The sequence below is a fragment of the Mercenaria mercenaria genome, unplaced genomic scaffold (assembly GCF_021730395.1).
Source record: "Mercenaria mercenaria strain notata unplaced genomic scaffold, MADL_Memer_1 contig_3502, whole genome shotgun sequence".
Taxonomy (NCBI): domain Eukaryota; kingdom Metazoa; phylum Mollusca; class Bivalvia; order Venerida; family Veneridae; genus Mercenaria; species Mercenaria mercenaria.
This window is the reverse complement of record NW_026461647.1, coordinates 25,767-50,527: the sequence shown is the minus strand read 5'-3', so window position 1 is coordinate 50,527 and position 24,761 is coordinate 25,767. Positions and strand designations below refer to the sequence as shown.

The 24,761-nt window shown below is 36.5% G+C and overlaps 1 protein-coding gene across 1 annotated transcript in view; it reads left to right on the top strand.

The window, feature by feature from the left end:
- Window positions 1–4,601: 4,601 nt before the first annotated feature.
- The window catches only part of LOC128553118 (protein sidekick homolog), a gene marked incomplete at its 3' end in the record, with an annotated part of 45,015 nt that continues 24,855 nt past the window's right edge, over window positions 4,602–24,761 (top strand). The window contains exons 1-4 of the mRNA XM_053534232.1: window positions 4,602–4,618; window positions 6,548–6,696; window positions 6,864–6,998; window positions 13,668–13,808. Coding sequence (XP_053390207.1) covers window positions 4,602–4,618; window positions 6,548–6,696; window positions 6,864–6,998; window positions 13,668–13,808 — 442 coding nt within the window. The remainder of the gene's footprint in view (window positions 4,619–6,547; window positions 6,697–6,863; window positions 6,999–13,667; window positions 13,809–24,761) is intronic.

Below are 24,761 nucleotides of genomic sequence, written 5' to 3'. Positions count from 1 at the left end.
CTCTCAAGTTTCATCGGATGAATACAGTTTATTGTACCATGAAAATATTTCAACAAGGACCACAAATATAGTTCCTCACAAGTGTCGTATTGTACTTGTGTTCAGGGGTTGAATGTTCAAGATGACACCCTAGGGGGCATATTTTTAATTCTGTCTTTAAAAATTTGGTCAGAATGTTTATCATGAAGTCTTGGACAATTTCAGATCTGGGTCACTTGGGGACAAAAACTACGTCACTAGCTCAGAGCAAAGGAAAATCTTGTATACACTCAAGAGGCCACTATTTTTGCTCCAATCTTCCCGAGACTTTGTCAGAATATCTGTTTTCATGAAATTTTGGACAAGTTCGAATCTGGGTCATGTGAGATAAAAAACTAGGTCACTAGGTCAAATCAAAGAAAATGCTTGTTTACACTCAAGAGGCTACATTTTTTGCTCCAGTCTTAATGAAAATTGGTCAGAATATTTGTCTCCACAAAATCACTAGGTAAAACATGTTTACACTGTTATGGTGTGTTACTCAGGTGAGCGATCTAGGGCCATCTTGGCCCGCTTGTTAGTATTTTTAGCTCACCTGAGCAATGCTCAGGTGAGTTTTTCTGATCGCTCAATGTCCGGCGCCCGTCGTCTGTCGTCTGTCTGTCAACATTTAGCTTGTGTATGCGATAGAGGCTGTATTTTTCAACTGATCTTCATGAAAATTGGTCAGAATGATTACCTTGATGAAATCTAGGCCGAGTTTGAAAGTGGGTCATCTGGGGTCAAAAACTAGGTCACTAGGTCAAATCAAAGAAAAACCTTGTGTATGCGATAGAGGCTGTATTTTTCAACTGATCTTCATGAAATTTGGTCAGAATGATTACCTTGATAAAATCTAGGCCAAGTTCAGAAATAGATCATCTGGGATCAAAAACTAGGTCACTAGGTCAAATCAAAGAAAAACCTTGTGTATGCGATAGAGGCTGTATTTTTCAATTGATCTTCATGAAATTTTGTCAGAATGATTACCTTGATGAAATCTAGGCTGAGTTGGAAAAGGGTCATCTGGGATCAAAAATTAGGTCACTAGGTCAAATTAAAGAAAAACTTTGTGTATGCGATAGATGCTGTATTTTCAATTGATCTTCATGAAATTTGGTCAGAATGATTGCCTTGATGAAATCTAGGCCAGTTACGAACATGGGTCATCTGGGGTCAAAAACTAGGACACAAGGTCAAATCAAAGAAGAACCTTGTGTATGCAATAGGGGCTGCATTTTACACCAGATCTTCATGAAATTTGATCAGAATGTTTGTCTGGATGAAATCTAGGTTGAATTTGAATATGAGTCATCTAGGGTCAAAAACTAGGTCACCCGGTCAAATTAAAGAAAAATCTTGTGTATGCAATAGGGGCTGCATTTTACACTGGATATAAATAAAATTTAGTCAGAATGATTGCCTTAATGAAATCTAGGTCAAGTTAGAATATGGGTCATCTATGGTTAAAAGCTAGGTCACTAGGTCAAATAAAAAAAACCCTTGTGTATGCGATAGAGACTGTATTTTTCAATTGATCTTCATGAAATTTGGTCAGAATGATAGCCTTGATGAAATTAAGGTCAATTTTGAATACTGGTCATCTGGGATCAAAAACTAGGTCGCTAGGACAAATCAAAGAAAAAGGTTTTGTATGCGATAAAGGCTGTATTTTTCAATTGAGGTTCATGAAATTTAGTCAGAATGATTGCCTTGATCAAATCTAGGCCAAGTTTGAATGTAGGTTACCTTGGCTTAAAAACTAGGTCATTATGTTAAATTGAAGAAAATACTTGTTTACACTTCAAGAGACTACATTTTTGGTCCAATCTTAATGAAAACTGGTCAGAATATTTGTTTCCATGAAGTCACTATGTCAAACATGTTTACAATGTTATGGTGTGTTTAGGTGAGCGACCTAGGGCCATCTTGGCCCTCTTGTTTTTCTTTTCATTTTTAATTTTCAATCAATATTTATAATCAACATGTGAAGTTTTGTGTCCTCTCCCGTTCCCCTGCACCCACACCCCCTAAAAAAATAAATATATACATATATCTATATATAGATATATATATTTCCATTCCTTTTTTTTTTTTTTTTTTTTTTTTTTTTTAAATGTTCAAGCCTTCAACATTTTAAGTTGTGGCTGCACAAACCTTGCCCTCAGCCATGTTCAAGGTATCTTACCTGTGTTCTCTTAAGGACATCTGTTCTTTTAAGTTCAAATGTACATGAACTTGTTAAACAGCAACACCTGGTGCCAAACCACTCAAAGCAGTTAAACTTCAAGCTCACATTTCAATTAACTGCATTTAATTTTAAAAGCTAAGCTTATTACAGTAAGCATATCCCATTCAAAATAAATTCTTAAGTCGGGATCAAAGTATCATACATTTATTATGTACTCTTTAATTAAACATTTGTTTTCTGTTAAATTGATTTTGACTAATGAAATTATTTGCTTCTTATTACATCCTTAACTTTTTGCTGGATATATTTTTTTGCCATTCCTCACCACAAACCCTTTTGGCGGGGGATACCAATTCATCGAATTTGCTTGTTTAGTTTGACATCGCAGCAACACATTTACAAGTTATATGGAGACTTTCCAGCTTTTGATAGTGGAGGAAAACCCCAGGTGCCCCTCCAGGCATTATTAGTCCCCGACTGGTTGAAAACCAGTTTCAGGGACTATAGGAATGCACTTTTCCGTCATTCCGTCCGTCTGTCCGCAATTTGTGTCCGGTCCATAACTCTGTCATACATGAAGGGATTTTAATATTACTTGGCACAAATGTTCCCCACTCAGGTCAAGGTCACTTTTACTAAAAATAGATAAAATGGTTCCCAGTAAATAACCAGTTTTGATTTTGCAATCAATTTTAATCCAACTTGCACACAACTTGTATTGGCATAATATCTCGGTTCCTTTTGAAAACTGGCAAGATCCCATCTTGGGTTCCAGAGTTATGGCCCCTTAAAGGGCCGAAATATGCTATTTTGGCTTGTGAACAAGATAGAGACCAGCATTTTTTTAGGAAATTTTTGGTCGATTCTATAAAACTGTATAACAGATAAGATCTGATCAATGTTTTTAGGTGCTTAAGTTGCATTTTAAAACATTTTAATCTTAATCCTGTTGAACACAATTGATTCTGCCTTTCCGACGAGTGTAAATTGTCCATGCAGTCTGATCATGATCTGCATTGTTTGCCATATATCGATCAGTATCTTTTTTGTAAGCACCCTTAGCTTTAAACAGTTACCGGTACTGTCCAAAAGGAAAGATTGGAAAAGTTCATTTTAGAAATTCTGCAATGTAAACAAAAAATTATATATAGATTTATAGTAACTTTATTCAGTTATTACAGTATGGTTTGAGCAGAGGAAGTGGAATTTGGACGAAATTTTATACTGGCGAGTTTCTTTAATGTGAATAATCTGCAGGTTTTTTTTTTACATTCTTACTAATAGATTTTTTGCAAATGAACAGAAGCTAACATTGATTGGAAAAAAATCTATTTCACCCTTTTGAATCTATACTGAAAAATACTTTTTACTCATCAACATGAAAATGAAAATCATAGCTGTTGAAAGAATGTTATAACCTATCTCTAGTTGTTTTCTCCATCAGTGGTAATGATTGCCATCAATCCAATAAAGGCTGGCTCTTTAATCTACTCAAATGTATCCTCAAAATATCTCTTTTCACACTTAAAATCTTCAATAAACAAGTTCCTGTCTTATCATCATATTATGTCAGTATCAGCACTCACGAATTAACACAATCTAAAAATAGCACAGTACACACCTGTTTGCAGAATGTCATCAGTGCGTAACCTTGTTAAACTTTTATCAATATACCAGTAGAGTGATAAATTATGTCAGGCACAGTGTGTAATTAGGGATTAAGTTTGATATAGGAAACCATTAGCTTGGAATTTTGGATTTCCGAGAGAAATAAGTGATTTCCGTATGTTCGGGAAATGGACAAAAAATCCGTGAGACTACCGGACGATCCGGGAAACTTGACATGTATGGATTTCAATCAAACTTTCACACAACTTGTATTGGCATAATATCTCATTTCAAAAACTGGACAGATCCCATCATGGGTTCCTTAAAGGGTCAAAATTTTATTGATTTTCTTTGGTGTGGGATAAAAGTTAACTGGTTGGGTATTGCAAGGTGAATGACGTAATTTGACATAATTCTACTCCAAGTAAAATGTACTTCAGATTTTTTTAAGTGGATTTTCGTTTTGTAGCTGAATAACAGTAAGTCTGGTGATTTTAATAAAATGCTGACTGTTACTATAAATTTAAAAAACAATAAAATATTTTTTGTTAAATAAGATGATTTCTAATCAATCTAGTGGTCCTTTTCTTTAAATTCTATTACTTTATGCACTGTTCTGAACTAATTAGTATGGTGATGATAGTAATGATTATGATGATGATAGTGATGATGGTATTGAAGGTCACTGTACAAACTGAAAATATGTAGGACTCCAAGAAAATTTAAGAGGCCGACTCCATAATCTGAATGTTAGGCAGTCCTGACTCCATGAAACTGAATCATAATGGAAGCCCTGCAAGGGTACTGAACTCCATGTATGGACCAATTACTTTTAATATTTAAAACATTTGAAACTGAGTAATATTACAAAATCTTGAACTATTAAATAAAAAGTATGTGTAAGTTTGAATGTAGTACCTTTGCTGATTGTTTTTAAAATTCGCAATTTAAATCTTAAAGTCTACCTCAAATTACTTTCAAAGTTGTAACCAGATATGGAGTTCAGTAACTTTTAAGAGACCCCCTTGGGACTGTCTGGCATGTATAGTGAAAAATGGCCCATGTCGGAGCATAAATGAAAAATGGAGAAATCATAAAAGAAAAAAGTGAAAAGTTATTTCCGTCTTCCTTAACCCTTACAGTGGTACAACCGATTGGTTTTGCCTTTGCGACCAGTGCAGACCTAGATCAGCCTGCACATCCGTGCAGACTGATCATGGTCTGCACTGTTCGCTATTCAGTCAGTACATTTTGAGTGAACACCCCTTCGAATGATAAATGGTATTGCCCAAATTGAATGATGGACCTGTCCATTTTAGAAACTTAGCGTGCTAAGGGTTAAAAGGTGAGAAACACAATATGCATAGGATGTGACAACAATACTACACTACACTATATATAATCACACCAACACCAGAAACAGAATACAATGCCAGGCGTGTTTAGTCTCTATTTATTAGCAAGCTATATATATGTTTAAAGCAGGCAAGCAACATGCAAAACATTTCAAGTATTTAATAGTTTCTACAACATAATATTATAACATACAACATGGAGGCTTTAATAAAGAAAGTGGGAATAAAATGCTTCAAATTGGGAAAATAACTTGTCTGATTTATCTAGACTGTGTTGTGAATCTACATTTGCCTGAAACAACAATTTTTTTTTTAACCCAGTGGCACTTTTTACAAAATAAAATTTTTTGTGTTTTTTTTTCTTTTTTTTTTTTTTTTCCGGTGCTAACATTTTCCTACTTTATTTTTATTTTTATTCCCTCCTCCTAATGCTCATTTTTGGAAAATCTCCCGTAACCCAAGTTATTAAAAAACTCTGGCCCTAGGGTCATATATGGCCCTGCCCCCGGGGTCACATGGTTTATATAAACTAACATAGGGAAAAACTTTGAAAATCTTCTTATCGAAAACCAAAGGGCTTAGGGCTTTGATATTTGGTTTGCAACATCATCTAGTGGTTCTCTACCAAGATTGTTCAAATTATGCCCCTGGGGTGAAAAGAGGCCCCACCCTGGGGGTCCCAAGTTTTGCATAGACTTATATAGGGAAAAAAACTTTAAAAATCTTCTTGTCTTAAAACACAAGACCTAGGCCTTTGACAAGGTTTTTATTTATTTTTTCTTCAAATCGCTCCTGGACCCCTCCAAAAATAGGTGAAATAAAAAAAAAAAATTTTGCCTGCTTGCTCCCAAACTTTTTGGAAAAAATCCAATGATCAAGAAATTAATTTGATGTGGCCTAGGCAAATTTCTTAAAAACTACTTGACTGGTAGCTTTCAAACTCCTCACAAGCCCTCAATTCACAGAGTAGGTTTCATAAGTCTGGCTTACATTTTGTTCAAGTTATGCCCCTTTTGAACTTTTGATAAAGCTTTTGTATGTAAATTAGGATTTTGTAGAAGAGTTTCAAATAGTCAAGCACACTGTCATAAGACTGATCTGCTTTGTTTATTTCTGGTAAATGTTGCTACCTCAGAGGTATCATTTGCTCTTTTACTCCTTTTTAAAAAGAGGCAGATCCAGTTTTTCAACTGGACAAGATTAAAGTATACACACCTTAATTGTTGGCTTGTGATAGAAGTCTATAAAATTTTTTGAATAATTTTCCTATAAAAAAAACACAAAAAAAACAAAAAAACATTGCTGTGTTGAACATAATATTTGTCAGAGAAATATAGAATAATGCATCTGCTGTTCATTTGGTGAATCCTCACAGTTCTAGTTCATTTTCAGAGCAATACCTTGATCAGAGTTGCACTGCTACTTCCCAGTGTTGGTTTGCAAATGGTGACTGTAGAACCTCCACTTGTTTATGTAAGACTGGATACCATCAGACAGGGACTGCCTCCACAGGCACTTGTACAAGTAAGTTTCATTGCTGTAAATAAGAAATAAGGTAACTAATAGTTTTATAGGCATGATAATGTATTACATATACTTATCTTATCCATGCAGTCATGTAATTGCAAAGTACTACAACCGCCTTTGATTTTAAAACAATACATCTTCAGCAAACCATTTGTTTTAAACAGAACGTCAGTTGGGACAAACATGCACAGCTTTGGGTCAGTGTTCAGCTGGGAATGCAGTTTGTAGTGGAACCTGTCAGTGTCAGTCTGGATATTATGATACAAATGGATCAGGAACTGGAGGATCTTGTAATGCAAGTAAGTTTTTTAATTGACATCAACCCAGTTTATCAGTCTTACCTTGATTTATAATGCACTATCTTAGAAGAAGGGAGGTGTATTATTATGCTGATGTAGGGAGGTCTGGTATTAGATAACTTGGTTTCCTAATAATAAATGGAGAACACATGGGCATATTGCTGTCAAACTTCATAGGGTGATTACTGGTGGTAAGCAGACCTCTTACTTTTGTGGTCAGAGTTTAAGGTGGTACTGACTGTTACTGAAAACATCTTCCAATCTATAACAGGAAAACACTTGGACCTATGGCCATCAGACTTCTTAGGATTATTATGAGTAGTGAGTATATAATCTATAGTTTTTTGGGTCAGTACGTCCATGGACAAAGTCACAGTGACCTTCACGGCTACTAAACGCTAGCGCCACCACCAAATTGTGGTGATAAGGAAAAGAGCTATCGACATTTCCGTGGTGCAGCTATCGCCCGTTTCTACTTGTAAACACGTGAGTAAATTTTATATTTTATCTTATATTTTTATTGATAGAACCTTTTTCGAAAATCGGAGAATGTAGTTCCGTGTAACAACACTTTAACTAGCAGTTGGCTGTGATTTCATTAAAATATTATGCAAATTGTGGTGCCAGGAGCTTTTCTCCCGAATTTGACAGTGGCATATTTTCATATCGGCTAGTATTCGAACACCATTCCGATGATAAGACACACTGTAAGAACATACCTGAGCATGCAAATCGTGTAGAATTGAATTACACGTATTCCCATACACCAAAGAATTATGAAAAACAAAGTAAAAAGTTAAAACACGACTATTTTTGAAAATGATGGCGCTATCACTCAAGTGGTGGCGATATACAGTAGTGGTGGCGCTGTTGTATATGATTAGTGGCTGGTATATTCAATTTTAATATATGAAAATGTCTGATTGCAAGCCACGGAAATTTCTACAATAATTGATATTATCAACCTATCCCACACTACACCCAAATTACGTTACTCAACAAAATACATGTAGTAACCTCTACATGATCGCAAAATAATCTACATGTATATGGATTCAGATTGTACATCTAAGCTCTATTGATTAATCATATTTAATAGATTGGAATTGAAAATGTACTGTACTCACTTTTCAGAAAGAATTGTGAAAGTAAGGTCTTTTGTTTACAATGCATGCAAACTACGTATAATAACAAAGGCAAGTAACTTTCAGAATCTTAATATAACAAATAAATTCTACACAAATCTTTGTTTGAAATAAAAGTATTGCTACTATTTTTCACGACCTGAATTTAAAGTACCCTTACGTTTGTATTTAGGTAGAATATTTAAGGTTAGAAATAATTCTACATTAACATTTTAAACAAAGGAAAATATTTACTTTGACTACAAGAGTCCCAAGGGTCTGTGAGTATTTTGTTCCTTTTTTTCTTGGATAGAGAATGTTTCATAAAGGTAAATAAACTATGATACTATGATCGCGTTTTTCTTTCTTTAATAACATAATTCCTTGCAGGAATATTATCAGTTAGACAATGTTGGTGTTTGTTTTGTTCCGGATGCGTCAGCAGTTCGTATTACTGAATGCCGTAACAGCGCCACCACTACTGTATAGCGCCATCACTAGAGTTATAGCGCCACCACTTTTAAAAATCCTGGAATATTTCTTCTAACCCGAGATTCTGTTATTCATGGTGTGTGCGTATATAGTTATTTATCATTTCTACACCATTTGCATGCGCAGGTATGTTCTTACAGTGAGTCCATTCATCGGAATGGTGTTCGAATACTGGCCGATATGAAAATGTGCCACTGTCAGATTCGGGAGAAAAGCTCCTGACACCACAATTTGCATATTATTTTAATGAAATAACAGCCAACCGCTAGTTAAGGTGTTGTTACACGGAACTACATCCTCCGATTTTTGAAAAAAAGTTCTATCAATTAAAATATAAGATAAAATATAAATTTTACTCACGTGTTTACCAGTAGAAACGGGCGATAGCTGCACCACGGAAATGCCGATAGCTCTTTTCCTTATCACCATAATTTGGTGGTGGCGCTAGCGTTTAGTAGCCGTGACCTTGAGAACAGGGTTCGCACAGGCCTTGAAAAGTCCTTGAATTTGATGGTAGTCATTGAAAACTCCTTGAAAATGACAAAACCCCTAAAAACCTGGAAAAGTACTTGAATTTTGAAAAAAAACTGCTTGAATTTGACCTTTCACTCCTTGAAAACATTCTTTCCATAACTTTGCTTTGCAAATAGAATTTATAAGACTTAAAATAAATCAGAGAAAATGAAAATAAATTCTTGAAATTGCTGTATCAGGTCACTCATTGATTTCCCCGTATGGTATGATAGTGGTCTACAGCCACTTTTTTATCGATATTTACACAGAGTGCTATTTCTACTGTATCACCGTTTGTATGTTTCTGTTTCTGTTAAAATAGTAATTTTTTGGCTGAGGCTATCCGCACGACCGTCGTGCCGATAATTTTTCTTATCCGCATGACCGTCGTGCCGATCATTTTCGTTATTCGCACGACGGTCGTGCCGATTATTTTCGTTATTCGCACAACGATCTGCTGACATAACTGGAAAGTCATGTCGATTATTTTTGTTACTGATACAACTAAAAATACTGTATACATATGTGAAATTTAGTTAATCTTTTCTGAGGTTTTCCCTTTTTTCCTTGGAGATTTTTTTTCAACTTTTTAACAAAAAGTTGCAAAGCCTTAAACATGGTCAGTGATATTAGAAATCAACTTACTGATGCTCTAAAGACATAACCCCCTTATTTGTATTCATTTTTGACACAAAAATAATTTCCGAAAAGTCTCACTTAAAAAAATCCGATCTAGACCTACCCACCCTATTTTTAGCTCACCTGAGCACAAAAGTGCTCGGGGTGAGCTATTGTGATCGTCCGGCGTCCGGCCGGCCATCCACACTTTCCTTTAAACAACATCTCCTCCTAAACCACAAGGCCAATTTTTATGAAACTTCACAGGGATGTTCCATGGATGGTCCTCTTTAAAAATTGTTCAAAGAATTGAATTCCATACTGAACTCTGGTTGCCATGGCAACCGAAAGGAAAAACTTAAAAAATCTTCTAGTCCGAAACCGCAAGGCGTAGAGCCTCGGTATTTGGTTGTGGCATCATCTAATGGTCCTCTATGAAGATTGTTCAAATTGTGCCGCTGGGGTGAAAAGAGGCCCTGCCCTGGGGGGTCCCAACTTTTACATAGATTTATATAGGAAAAAACTTTAAAAATCTTCTTGTCTGAAACCACAAGACCTAGGCCTTTGATATTTGGTATGTAGCATTGCCTTGTGGTCCTCTACCAAGATTGTTCAAATTATTACCCTCGGGTGAAAAGAGGCCCTGCCCCGGGGGTCCCAAGTTTTACATAGACTTATATAGGAAAAAACTTTAAAAATCTTCTTACGTGTAACTGCAAGGCCTAGGCTTTTGATATTTGGTAGGTTGCATTGCCTAGTGGTCCTCTACCAAAATTGTTCAAATTATGCCCCTGGGATGAAAAGAGGCCCTGCCCTTGGTGTCCCAAGTTTTATATAGACTTATATAGGAAAAAACTTTAAAAATCTTCTTGTCTGAAAGTTCAAGGCCTAGGCCTTTCCCATAGACTCCATTATGAAAAATTTGTTTTGAAAAACCAGAGTTCAGTCAAGTTCTACATTGTAGAAAAAAGTCAATCCGAATGTGCAGAACTACCTTAGAAATATTGTTATTGTCATAAAAACTTGTCATGCTGTCTTGGAACATCAAATTGGTGCGGGAAATCCAACGAACAGGTAATCAATTTGGTGCGGTCTTAGGGTCAAATATGGCCCTGCCCCGGGGGTCACATGGTTTATATAGACTTATGTAGGGAAAACTTTGAAAATCTTCTTGTACAAAACCACAAGGCCTAGGGCTTTGATATTTGGTATGTAGCATCATCTGGTGGTCCTCTACCAAGATTATTCGAATTATCCCTCTAGGGTCAAATATGGCCCCGCCCCAGGGGTCTCAAGTTTTACATAGACTTATATATGAAAAAAAGTTTAAAAATCTTCTTGTCTGAAACCACAACACTTAGACCTTTGATATTTGGTTTGTAGCATTGTCTTATGGTCCTCAACCAAAAATTTTGAAATTGTTTCCCTTGGGTGAAAAGAGGCCCTGCCCAGGGTATCCAAAGTTTTATATAGACTTATATCGGAAAAAAACTTTAAACATCTTCCTGTCTGAAACCATACAAGATATGCTTTTGATATTTGGTATGATGCATTGTCTTGTAGTCCTCTACCAAAATTGTTCAAATTATGCCCCTGGGGTTAAAAGAAGCCCCACCCTGGGGTAACTTAGTTACTACGCGAGTTATATAGGAAAAAAATAGTTAAAAAATCATTTGATTCTATTTCCAAGACTGTTTAATAATAATTACCTGATGAACCCAAGTAATATGATGTCACTTGACTTTGACTTTGACCTACTGACCTACTTTCTTGTTTTTTAAGATACAGCCTTGAAATTTTGATGACATACACCAGTTGTAAAACTGAATATCATTGACCATGAATGTGACCTACTGACTTTCTTAATATTTTATCATCCGTTTGATCTTTGAAACATATAGCTCATATTACTCAGGCGAGCGATCCAGGGTCATCATGACCCTCTTGTTAAAACTGCTCCTAGTTTTTCCTAGTTTTTCTAAATTGCTCCTAGTATTCCTAGTTTTTCATTTGCAGCATTATGTCTGAAAGTTTCAATTTTGTGTTTTAAATGTGTTTTGAAGATTTTCTTGCAGAAAACAATGTAGATCATGAAAAGTACTTGAATTTTGTATTGGATGTTCTGTATCAACCATGGTAGGTCTAAGATCAAGGACACAGTGATCAGTAACTAATGCTTAGACCTTTGACTGTTAAACTTCATAGGATGTCTGTGGTCAGTAGATGGTCCCTTCTGTTTTTGTATCAAAGCCCAAATATCAAGATCTCTGTCCTTTTTCTGAGCAATAACTGGAGAAAATTTTGACTTTGACAATTAAATTAAAATAGGGCGATACTAGTTAGTTGTGTTGGAAATAAAACAAGGTACACATTTATAAACTTTAATTCTTTAATTCATTAACTGAGCTGAAAATATTTCATTCATTCACAGTTTCCACTTCATGAATTCACAAATTCACGAATTCTGCTTCCTGATTTCACAATTCCACTTCATGAATTCACAAATTCACAATTTCTGCTTGCAGATTTCACAATTTTCACTTCACGATTTCATGATTAAACTTCACGATTTCTTGATTTCACGATTTCCACTTCAAGAATTCACGATTTCTTGATTTCTCACGTTTTCTTGATTTCACATGAAATCGTGAAGTTTAATCGTGAATTCGTGAAGTGGAAATCGTGAAATCAAGAAATTGTGAAATTTTGAAGTTTAATCGCGAATTCTTGAAGTGGAAACCATGAAATCAGGAAGCAGAAATCGTGAATTCATGAAGTGGAAATCATGAAATCAAGAAGCAGAAAGCATGAAATAATGAAGTTGAAATGTCACCACGGGTTTTCGTAGTAGCTAAGTGTACTGACTTCTTTTTATGTTATTGTTTTCTTTGTTTTTATTTCAAAACGTCACAATATTGTGCGATACCTATATATCTGCGCTCTGTTGATAATCACGTGATGTTTGCTGAAGGGAATTCCATTTCTTTTATAAACTGGTGTAGCAGTCAGTTTTTCCCCAGTCAGTTTTTTCACTGACTGGGGAAAAACTGACCGCTACACCGGTTTATAAAAGAAACGGGAAAAAACTGACTGGGGAAAAACTGACTGCTACACCGGTTTATAAAAGAAACGGAATTGTGGGTTCCTCCCCCTTGTCAGTTTTCCTGGCTTAAGTCAATTATTTCCCCGGTCAGTGAATTGGAACTGGTTATTCTTGGTTATTCTTAACTAGCCTATTTTTTTTATTTCCGATAGTCAGTTTTCATTTAAATTTCATATTAAATAACAAATATGTTTCATATTTTGTGTAAATTAAAGAAATGTATTTAAATGAACTTATTAAAATAACTTCTGTTATATTTTTTTGATTGATGGCCTTTTTCCTGTTTCAGTTTCTTCTAAGGTAAAGAAATTACTGCTGGTCAGTTCTTTTCCCACCTAGCCGGTATTTGACCAGTAAGGTGGGGGAAGTAAATTGACCAGTCAGTACTTTCCCCCCTAGCCAGTACTTGACCTGTCTGGTGGGGAGAATAAATTGACCTGTCAGTTCTTTCCCCACTAGCCAGTACTTGACTTAACTTAGGTTATCTCGAAGCAAAACCCTTGATTCCATGATCGAAATTCAAGATACCGAGTTTCAGCTGTATATATGTTTATTTATGCTAGATAATTCTTTGCAAATTTCCCATCAACCATGGTGTTTGAGAGAGGTCTTTGTGTACAATGTTGTTTCTTGTTACTCACTTCAGCATTATTAAACTGCATGCCAGACGATTTTGCTTCATATGCAGGATTTGGTTTTGTGATCTTGCCAGAAAATATGGTAAACTGTAGTGTAGCTCAGGATTATGACATATATCAAAAAATATACCTCCTAAAAGATATGTAATACTAGTAAACAAAATTAATTCTTATATTATAGAGAAAGGTCTTGGTAAGCCATGTACAGAAAATTTAAATGAGTGTGCTGATTCTGCTGCGCAATGTCTGGATGGTAACTGTACATGTGGTGACAATTACTATGATTCAAATGGTTTTACTGAAGGTGGAAACTGTGTTAGTGGTAAGTGTGAACATTATAACATTTAATAAACATTTGTCCAGTATTTATATTATACTAATTTGCATAATCAAGGTCTCAATATTTAAGATTTGTCAAGACCAGCAGATTGAAGCGTTGTCGTACACCCCATTTATGATGCAAGTTGGGCACCAGGTCTAAAAATCTATAGGTTATACATATTCTGTACCATTGGCATTAATGGCAATTCTAATATGCACACTATGCACATGTATGATAAATAGAAATTTTGATAAATCAGATGTAGCAGACTACATAACTTTCATTTACAAGTATTTTGTATTTTCACCTAAAGCACTTCCCAAAAGCTGCATCTGTAACATTTGTTGTGTATATAAGTTGTAAAGCTACAACAATCCCTATGATTTGTTTTGACTCAACTCTAAATAGTTTGTTTATCATTCCTTTTACAAATCATAGAGCAATTATGTCTCCCACCACACAGTGGTGTGGGAGACATATTGATTTACTATAAGACCATAAGACCTCGGCCAAGTTCGATAACTAGCCAAATCGGTCCAGGCGTCTTGGAGTTATGGCCTTTGAATTACCAAAAATCGGTCTTTTTACTCTTGTCCGCACTCTAATTCGAATATTTCTCATCCAATCTTCACCAAACTTAAACAAAATGTGTTTGACCATGAGACCTCGGCCAAGTTCGATAACTAGCCAAATCGGTCCAGGCATTTTGGAGTTACGGCCCTTGAATTATCGAAAAATTGGCCTTTTTACTCATGTCAGCACTCTTAATCAAACATTTCTTATCCGATCTTCACCAAACTTGAACAAAATGTGTTTGGCCATAAGACCTTACCCAAGTTCGATAACTAGCCAAATCCGCCCAGGCACTATTGATTTATGGCCCTTGGATTACTGATTGGATCCACTCATCCAGACCATCTAATTGGATCCACTCGTCTAAAACATCTAGAGAAACTAACATTTTTCATAGGGGCAGTTGTGGGAGACATGCGCTTTTCTAAAAAGCATCTCTAGTTTTCTTTTGAATTTCTCCTGTTTGAATTTCGAAAATATTTGATTTATCTCGTCTTTGTAGCTCACTTTGTTCCAGTGGAGCTATTAGTATAGGTGGATAGTCTGGCATCAGTATTTTTTTCTCTCAAATACTATCAATTGTCCTGGCATGAATGCAATGGGGTGCATTGCAACTAAAAAAAAACATTATGATTATTATACCCCCACCAAACATGTTTGGAGGGGGGTATATAGGAGTCAGTTTTGTCGCGTCCCGTCCCGTCCCGAAATCTATTATCTCAGTTATTACTAAATGGATTTGATTCAAACTTAAAATAGATATTCCACCTTATCACCCACATCATGTGACACAAGGTGCATAACTCTGACACCAAGTTTTCATGAATTATGTCCCCTTTTACTTAGAATTTAAGGTTAATTTTGTTGTATTTTCACTATATCTCAGTTATTACTAAATGGATTTGATTCAAACTTAAAATAGTTGTTCCACCTCATCACCCACATCATGTGACATAAGGTGCTTAACTCTGACATCAATTTTTTATGAATTATGTCCCCTTTTTACTTTAAATTTAAGGTTGATTTTGATGTATTTTCACTATATCTCAGTTATTACAAAATGGATTTGATTCAAACTTAAAATAGATGTTCCACCTCATCACCCACATCATGTGACACATGGTGCATAACTCTGACACTAATTTTTCATGAATTATGCCCCTTTTTACTTAGAATTATGTCTCCCACCACACAGTGGTGTGGGAGACATATTGATTTACTCCAGTCTGTGTGTGTGTGTGTGTCTGTCACAAAGCTTGTCCGCACTCTAAGTCGAACATTTCTCATCCAATTTTCACCAAACTTGAACAAAATGTGTTTGACCATAAGGGCTCGGCCAAGTTCGATAACTAGCCAAATCGGTCCAGGCGTCTTGGAGTTATGGCCCTTGAATTACCAAAAATCGGTCTTTTTACTCTTGTCCGCACTCTAATTCAAACATTTCTCATCCGATCTTCACCAAACTTGAACAAAATGTGTTTGACCATGAGACCTCGGCCAAGTTCGATAACTAGCAAAATCGGTTTAGGCATTTTGGAGTTACGGCCCTTGAATTATAAAAAAATTGCGAGTTTTACTCTTGTCCGTACTCTAAGTCGAACATTTCTCATCCGATCTTCACCAAACTTGAACAAAATGTGTTTGACCATGAGACCTCGGCCAAGTTCGATAACTAGCCAAATCGGTCCAGGCATTTTGGAGTTACGGCCCTTGAATTATCGAAAAATTGGCAGTTTTACTCTTGTCCGCACTCTAAGTCAAACATTTCTCATCCGATCTTCACCAAACTAAAACAAAATGTGTTTGACCATGAGACCTCGGCCAGGTTTGATAACTAGCCAAATCGGTCTAGGCATTTTGGAGTTACGGCCCTTGAATTACCGAAAAATCCGCCTTTTTACTCTTGTCTGCTCTCTTAATCCAACATTTCTCATCCGATCTTCACTAAACTTGAACAAAATGTGTTTGGCCATAAGATCTTAGCCAAGTTCGATAACTAGCCAAATCCACCCAAGCACTTTTGATTTATGGCCCTTGAATTACTGATTGGATCCACTCATCCAGACCATATAATTGGATCCACTCGTCTAAACCATCTAAAGAAACTAGACATTTTACATAGGGGCAGTTGTGGGAGACATGCGCTTTTCTCAAAAGCATCTCTAGTTTAAGGTTAATTTTGATGTATATTCACTGTATATCAGTTACTACTAAATGGATTTGATTTAAATTTAAAATAGGTGTTCCACCTCATCACCCACATCATGTGACACAAGGTGCATAACTCTGATATCAATTTTTCTTGAATTATGTCCCTTTTTACTTAGAATTTAAGGTTAATTTTGATGTATTTTCAATATATCTCATTCTGATTGGCTTAGAGCCAAAGGGAAGTAACCTTTTTTAGCTCACCTGTCACATAGTGACAAGGTGAGCTTTTGTGATCACCCTTCGTCCGTCGTCTGTGCGTCCGTGCGTGCGTCCGTCCGTCAACAATTTCTTGTCTGCACGATAGTGGTTTCATTTATGATTTTATTTTAACCAAACTTGCACACAACTTGTATCACCATAAGATCTCGGTTCCTTTCTTGAACTGGCCAGAACCCATTATCTGTTCCAGAGTTATGGCCCCTGAAAGGGCCAGAATTAGCTATTTTGACCTTGTCTGCACAATAGCAGCTTCATTTATGATTTTATTTTAACCAAACTTGCACACAACTTGTATCATCGTAAGATCTTGGTTCCTTTCTTGAACTGGCCAGATTCCGTTATGGGTTCCAGAGTTATGGCCCCTGAAAGGGCCAGAATTAGCTATTTTGACCTTGTCTGCACAATAGCAGCTTCATTTATGATTTGAATTGAATCAAACTTGCAAAAAACTTGTGTCACCATAAGATCTCGGTTTCTTTCTTGAACTGGCCAGATCCCTTTATGGGTGCCAGAGTTATGGCCCCTGAAAGGGCCAAAATTGGCTATTTTGACCTTGTCTGCACAATAGCAGCTTCATTTATGATTTGATTTTAACCAAACTTGCACACAACTTGTATCACCACAAGATCTTTGTTCCTTTCTTAAACTGGCCAGATTCCTTCATGGGTTCCAGAGTTATAGCCCCTTAAAGGTCCAGAATTGGCTATTTTGGCTTTTGCAGCCATAAAGAGACTTCATTTATGGTTTGATTTGATACAAACATCCAAAATATCTTCAACAACAATAAATATTGGATTCCATGACGAACCTGTCAGATCCAGTCGTAGGTTTCAGAGTTATTATACGCCCGAAGGGACGTATTATGTTATGACGCTGGTGTCCGTCTGTCCGTCTGTCCGTCCGTCTGTCCGTCCGTCCGTCTGTCCGTCTGTCCGTTAGCAATTTCGTGTCCGCTCTGTAACTCTTGAACCCCTTGAAGGATTTCAAGGAAACTTGACACAAATGTTCACCACACCAAGACGACGTGCAGAGCGCATGTTCCGGATGTCTCGCTTCAAGGTCAAGGTCACACTTAGGAGTCAAAGGTCATATCAGTTTGTTTCGTGTCCGCTCTGTAACTCTTGAACCCCTGGAAGGATTTCAAAGAAACTTGACACAAATGTTCACCACACCAAGACGACGTGCAGAGCGCATGTTCCGGATGACTTGCTTCAAGGTCAAGGTCACACTTAGGGGTCAAAAGTCATATCAGTTTGTTTCGTGTCCGCTCTGTAACTCTTGAACTGCTGGAAGGATTTGAAAGAAACTTTGCAGAAATGTTCACCACATTGCAACGATGTGCAGAGCGCATGTTCCAGATGACTCGCTTCAAGATCAAGGTCACACTTAAGGGTCAAAGGTCATATATGACTTTGCTTTGTGTATATTGCTCTGCATTGCAGTGCTCTTGTTTTTATTTGGCAGATCTCTTTTTTTGTACTTACAATAAATTTTTTTTGAATTACTTCCCTTTTATGTTACTATAAATAGCTTATTTTGAAACTTTTTTATTATTTATTATAGGGAAAAACCGAGACCACTTTTCTGTGGTACAACATGGATGGTACCTCCAATTTTAAGGTGTATTTTTACATACCTGTACCTGATAAGGATTTTTTTGTAGACTTTGAATTTTTTTTTTGTGGACTTAGATTTTTTTTTTGAAGTTTTCCTTTTGTTGCTCCAGTCCTTTGGGGCTTCAACAGTCAAGTTCTCCCATCCTATGATGTAAGCCTTTGGGCGTATATTGCCCCGCTTGGCAGCGCTCTTGTTTTATTAGCCCACCATCATCAGATGGTGGGCTATTCAAATCACTCTGCGTCCGTGGTCCGTCGTCCTTCCGTCCTTCCGTCCGTCCGTCAGTCCGTCCGTCCTTCCGTCCGTTAACAATTTCTCGTTATCGCATCTCCTCAGAAACTACATGGGGGATTTTGACCAAACTTTGTCAGAATGATGTATTGGTACCGTAGTTGTGTCCCCCTGAAAATCAGACTGGTTCAACAATTTTTTAGTAAGTTATGGGCCTTTGTTTATTTCTATAATTTACATAGATTTATATAGGGAAAAACTTTGAAAATCTTCTTGTCCAAAACCACAGAGCCTAGGGCTTTGATATTTGGTATGAAGCATCATCTAGTGGTCCTCTACCAAGATGATTCAAATATTTCCTTGGGGTCTAATATGGCCCGCCCTGGGGGTCACATGGTTTATATAGACTTATATAGGGAAAAACTTTGAAAAACCTCTTGTTCAAAACCACAGGGCCTAGGGCTTTGATATTTTGTATATGACATCATCTAGTGGTCTTCTACTAAGATTGTTCAAATTATCCCCCTAGGGTCAAATATGGCTCCGCCCTGGGGGTCACATGGTTTACATAGACTTACATAGGGAAAAACGTTGAAAATCTTCTTGTCCAAACCACAAAGCCTAGGGCTTTGGCATTTGTAATGTAGCATCATCTAGTGGTTCTCTACCAAGTCTGTTCAAATTATCCCCCTAGGGTCAAATATGGCCCTGCCCTGGGGGGTCACATGGTTCATATAGACTTATATAGGGAAAAGCTTTTAAAATCTTCTTGTCAATAGCCTACAACATTCAAATTTGGACCACATGTATGGTTTTGAGTGGCAAGATAAACCTTGACATGAGTTGACCTTGATTTTGACCTAGTGACCTACTTTCACATTTCTGTAGCTACAGCCTTCAAATTTGGACCACTTGCATAGTTTTGTGCACTGAAAAAAACTTTGACCTTGACTTTGACCTAGTGACCTACTTTCACATTTTTGAAGGTACAGGCTTCAAATTTGGACCACACGCATAGTTTTGTGTTCCGAATTGGAATTTGACCTTGATTTTGACCTACTGACCTACTTTCACATTTCTCAAGCTACAGCCTTCAAATTTGGACCACATGCATAGTTTTGTGTACCGAAACAAACTTTGACCTTTACATTGACCTAGTGACCTACTTTCACATTTTTGAAGGTACAGGCTTCAAATTTGGAACACATGCATAGTTCTGTGTTCCGAAATAAAATTTGACCTTGATTTTGACCTAGTGACCTACTTTCACATTTCTCGAGCTACAGCCTTCAAATTTGGACCACATGCATAGTTTTGTGTACCGAAATGAACTTTGACCTTAAGATTGACCTAGTGACCTACTTTCACATTTCTGTAGCTACAGGCTTCAAATTTAGACCACATGCATAGGATTGTGTACCGAAACAAACTTTGACCTTGACATTGACCTAGTGACCTACTTCCACATTTTTGAAGGTACAGGCTTTAAATTTGGACCACATGCATAAATTTGTGTTCTGAAGTGTAATTTGACCTTGATTTTGACCTAGTGACCTACTTTCACATTTCCTCCTTGAAATTGATCTAGTGACCTACTTTCACATTTCTCAAGCTACAGCTTTCGAATTTGGACCACATGCAAAGTGTTGTGTACGAAAATGAAATTTGACCAAGAGCTAGTCAGTAAGTCTTGAAATTTGGAACACTCAAAAATGGCACATTGGTGGGCGCCAAGATCACTCTGTGATCTCTTGTATCTGATGACCTCCCCTGATTGTAATCAAAATGGATTTATATCAGTAAGTACTTATAGGACTTATTTGAAATTTCTTTATTGTCATTAGTTGGACTGAGACAATCAGGGTAGATAACTATGGACTGATGTTATGTCAAATTACCTCCCTTTATTCAAATTAAAATGGGTATATCTCCATAACTAATGAAGATACTGATCTGAAATTTCATTTATGTCAACAGATGGACTTAAACAATCAGTGAAGATACATATTGACTGAATTTATGACAGATTACCTCCTTTATTTGGTTTGAAACGATCATATCATTTTGAGCAATGGTAATCAGGTGAGCAACACAGGGCCATCATGGCCCTCTTGTTTTAACTTTTGTACTGAGTTTCTTCCCCTTAAATTCCAGGAATTAGTCTATTTTTAGAAATCCTATTTTTAGATATTCAATATTTTTGGTATTTTTTTATTTTTTTTTTATTATCAGTCCTATGTAAAAACTGAATACATTTTTCTGTGGTAACATGGGTCGGTAAGACACTTTTTTGTATTCACTTTTAGTGTATCTCTAATATTAGACATTTTTTATATTTACCTCATCCCTCATCCAGGGCACATAATTATACTAGTATTACTTATATGTGGAAGCCCAGGATGAAGTACTCCAAAGATGAATAAACTTCTTTTTAAGTATTAAGCTTTTTTTACATTTTTATATTATTCTAAGTATTTTTAAGATTACTTATGGTTGCCATTCTTCTGTGACAAGACCGTATGGTGGGGGTATGAGTCACTCCTGTGACAGTTCTAGTTATGCCCCCCTTTGAAAAAGGAGGGGTATATTGTTTTGCAGATGTCGGTCGGTCGGTCTGTCGGTCGGTCGGTCGGAATGTAGACCAATCCGTTTCCGGATGATAACTCAAGAACGCTTGGGCCTAGGATCATGAAAGTTGATAGGGAGGTTGGTCATCACTAGCAGATGACCCCTATTGATTTTGAGGTCTGTATGTCAAAGGTCAAGGTCACAGTGACCCTGAATAGTAAAACGGTTTCCGGATGATAACTCAAGAACACTTGGGCCTAGGATCATGAAAGTTGATAGGGAGGTTGGTAATGACCAGCAGATGACCCCTATTGATTTTGAGGTCAGTATGTTAAAGGTCAAGGTCACAGTGACCCTGAACAGTAAAACGGTTTCCGGATGATAACTCAAGAACACTTGGGCCTAGGATCATGAAAGTTGATAGGGAGGTTGGTAATGACCAGCAGATGACCCCTATTGATTTTAAGGTCAGTATGTTAAAGGTCAAGGTCACAGTGACCCTGAACAGTAAAACGGTTTCTGGATGATAACTCAAGAACGCTTAGGCCTAGGGTCACGAAAGTCGATAGGGAGGTTGGTAATGACCAGCAGATGACCCCTATTGATTTTGAGGTCAGTATGTCAAAGGTCAAGGTCACAGTGACCAGGAACAGTAAAATGGTTTCCAGGCAATAACTCAAGAACGCTTGGGCCTAGTTTCAGGAAAATTGATAGTTAGGTTGGCCATGACCAGCAGATGACCCCTATTGATTTTGAGTTCATTAGGTCAAAGGTCAAGGTTACATTGGCCAGGAACAGTTAAATGGTTTCTGATCTTCTTGTCCAAAACCATAGGGCCTAGGGCTTTGATATTTGGTATGTAGCAAAATCTAGTGGTCTTCTACCAAGATTGTTCAGATTATTTCCCTGGGGTCAAATATGGCCCCACCCCTAGGGTCACATGGTTTATATAGACTTATATGGGAAAAAACTTTGAAAAACCTCTTGTCCAAAGCCACAGGGCCTAGGGCTTTGATATTTTGTATATGACATCATCTAGTGGTCCTCTACTAAGATTATTCAAATTATTCCCCTAGGGTCAAATATGGCTCCGCCGTTGGGGTCACATAGTTTACATATACTTATATAGGGAAAAACTTTGAAAATCTTCTTGTCCAAACCACAAAGACTATGGCTTTGGTAATTTGTAATGTAGCATCATTTAGTGGTTCTCTACCAAGTTTGTTCAAGTTATCCCTCTCGGGTCAAATATGGCCCCGCCCCAGAGGTCATATGGTTCATATAGACTTATACAGGGAAAAACTTAGAATCTTCATGTCCATAACTTACATCATTCAAATTTGGACCACATGTATAGTTTTGAGTGGCAAGATGAACCTTCACATGAGTTGACCTTGATCTTGACCTAGTGACCTACTTTCACATTTTTGAAGGTACAGGCTTCAAATTTGAACCACAAGCATAGTTTTGTGTACTGAAATGAACTTTGGTCTTGAGATTGACCTAGTGACCTACTTTCACATTTCTGAAGGTACAAGCTTCAAATTTGGACCACTTGCATAGTTTTGTGTTCCGAAATGGAATTTGTGTTTACAGTGAGCATATAATTTCTGTTCCTTGTGCAATTACTGAATGCATCAAGGGGGGCATTTCGTGTTCGACGAGCTCTTGTTATACTTATTGCTGATAAGGAATTATTAATAAAAATGAAACCACATTTATTGAGTAGTATTTCAGATTGTTCTAGCAATATTTTTTGTCATGAGATGAAGTTACTTTGGGTAGGGCATATTTCCCTTATAGCCCTTAATGCTGTGTTTAAAGGTAATTTTCAGAACATGAGTTTCGAGTTTTATTAAACATGTTAAATACAGAAGTCAGTTTAGACCAAAAACATTGTCGATTACCAAGTATTTACACTCAAATTATAACCAGAATATTTTTACAGAAGCAACAAAGTTTTCACTTTTTGTTTTTCCGGACCAGTAAATTTAAAAGTATTTATATTTTTAGCTCGATTATTCGAAGAATAGTCTAACTATTCTACTCACCCTGGTGTCGTCGTTGGCGTCGTCGTCTGCGTCACACCTTGGTTAAGTTTTTGCATGCAAGTATATACAGCTATCATTTAAAGTCATATAGCTTTGAAAGTTATTTTTTCTTTTTTCTAGATCAATTACCAATCTCACTGGGTGAAGTTCCATAACTCTGACATGTATTTTGAGCAAATTATGCCCCCTTTTGGACTTAGAAAATTCTGGTAAAGTTTTACATGCAAGTTACTGTCTCCAAAACTAATGCAGATATTGAATTGAAACTTAATATGTGTCTTCGGGGTTATAAAACTAGTTGATAGCATCAAGTCCCATAACTTTGACCTGCATTTTAGCCAAATTATGCCCCCTTTGGACTTAAAAAGTCCTGGTTAAAGTTTTGCGTGCAAGTATTTACAGCTATTACTTAAAGGCATATAGATTTGAAACTTATATTTTACCAATCTCACTGGATCAAGTCCCATAACTCTGACATGTATTTTGGGCAAATTATGCCCCCTTTTGGACTTAAAAAAATTCTGGTTAAAGTTTTACATGCAAGTTACTATCTCCAAAACTAATGCAGATATTGAAGTGAAACTTCACATGTGCCTTCGGGGTTATAAAACTAGTTGATAGCAGCAAGTCCCATAACTCTGATATGCATTTTGGTCAAATTATGTCCCCTTTTGAACTTAAAACTCTGATATTTAACATTTTGGGTAATATTTTCCTGCTTCTGGGACAATATTTCGAATAGTCGAGCTTGGCTGTCCTACGGACAGCTCTTGTTATAACCTTTCTGCAAAGGCTGTATAATCTGTTGTCCGTAAGTATTGACCTACCACTTATGCACATGAATATTCCGTATACCTCAGTGTCCGAAGCTAAATAGCGCAATAACTATTGCATAAATATTTCTTGATGATTAACAAAATGTCACATGTAGCTGTGGGGACAAAACAATTAGCCATCAATCTCTGGGTCATTATTTCAAGTCCTTAGTCTGATCACCTGTTTTCAAATTTTATCTCCAAATTTTACTGGCCGGAAAATTGATACACTTACCTGATCAAATTTTGTGGTTCATTTATTGAAATAAATACACTAAAGTCTTGTATTCAATTTATTTTGTAGAAAGTGTTGAATAAAAATCTTTAAAGGTATCTTACTAGATAAAAAGACAAAATTAATTACATCTGAAAATTGATACTACTTAAAATCCATGAAAATCGTTGCCAAAAAATATTGTAAGAATAAAAGAAATAACGATAGCACTACATTACATTGAAAATGGTTTGAGGTAATTTCGAACACGTGGTAACGTGCATGGAAGTCAGACTCCATACCACTATGCCAACGTGTCTTCAGTGAACTATAAAGGTTATTTTTGTAATAATAGATATTTTCAGGATACAATATTACGTAAACTAACGAAAACTCTCGAAAATAATAGCAAAGATTAATGTGTGCCAGGTCAATACTTACAGACCATACACAT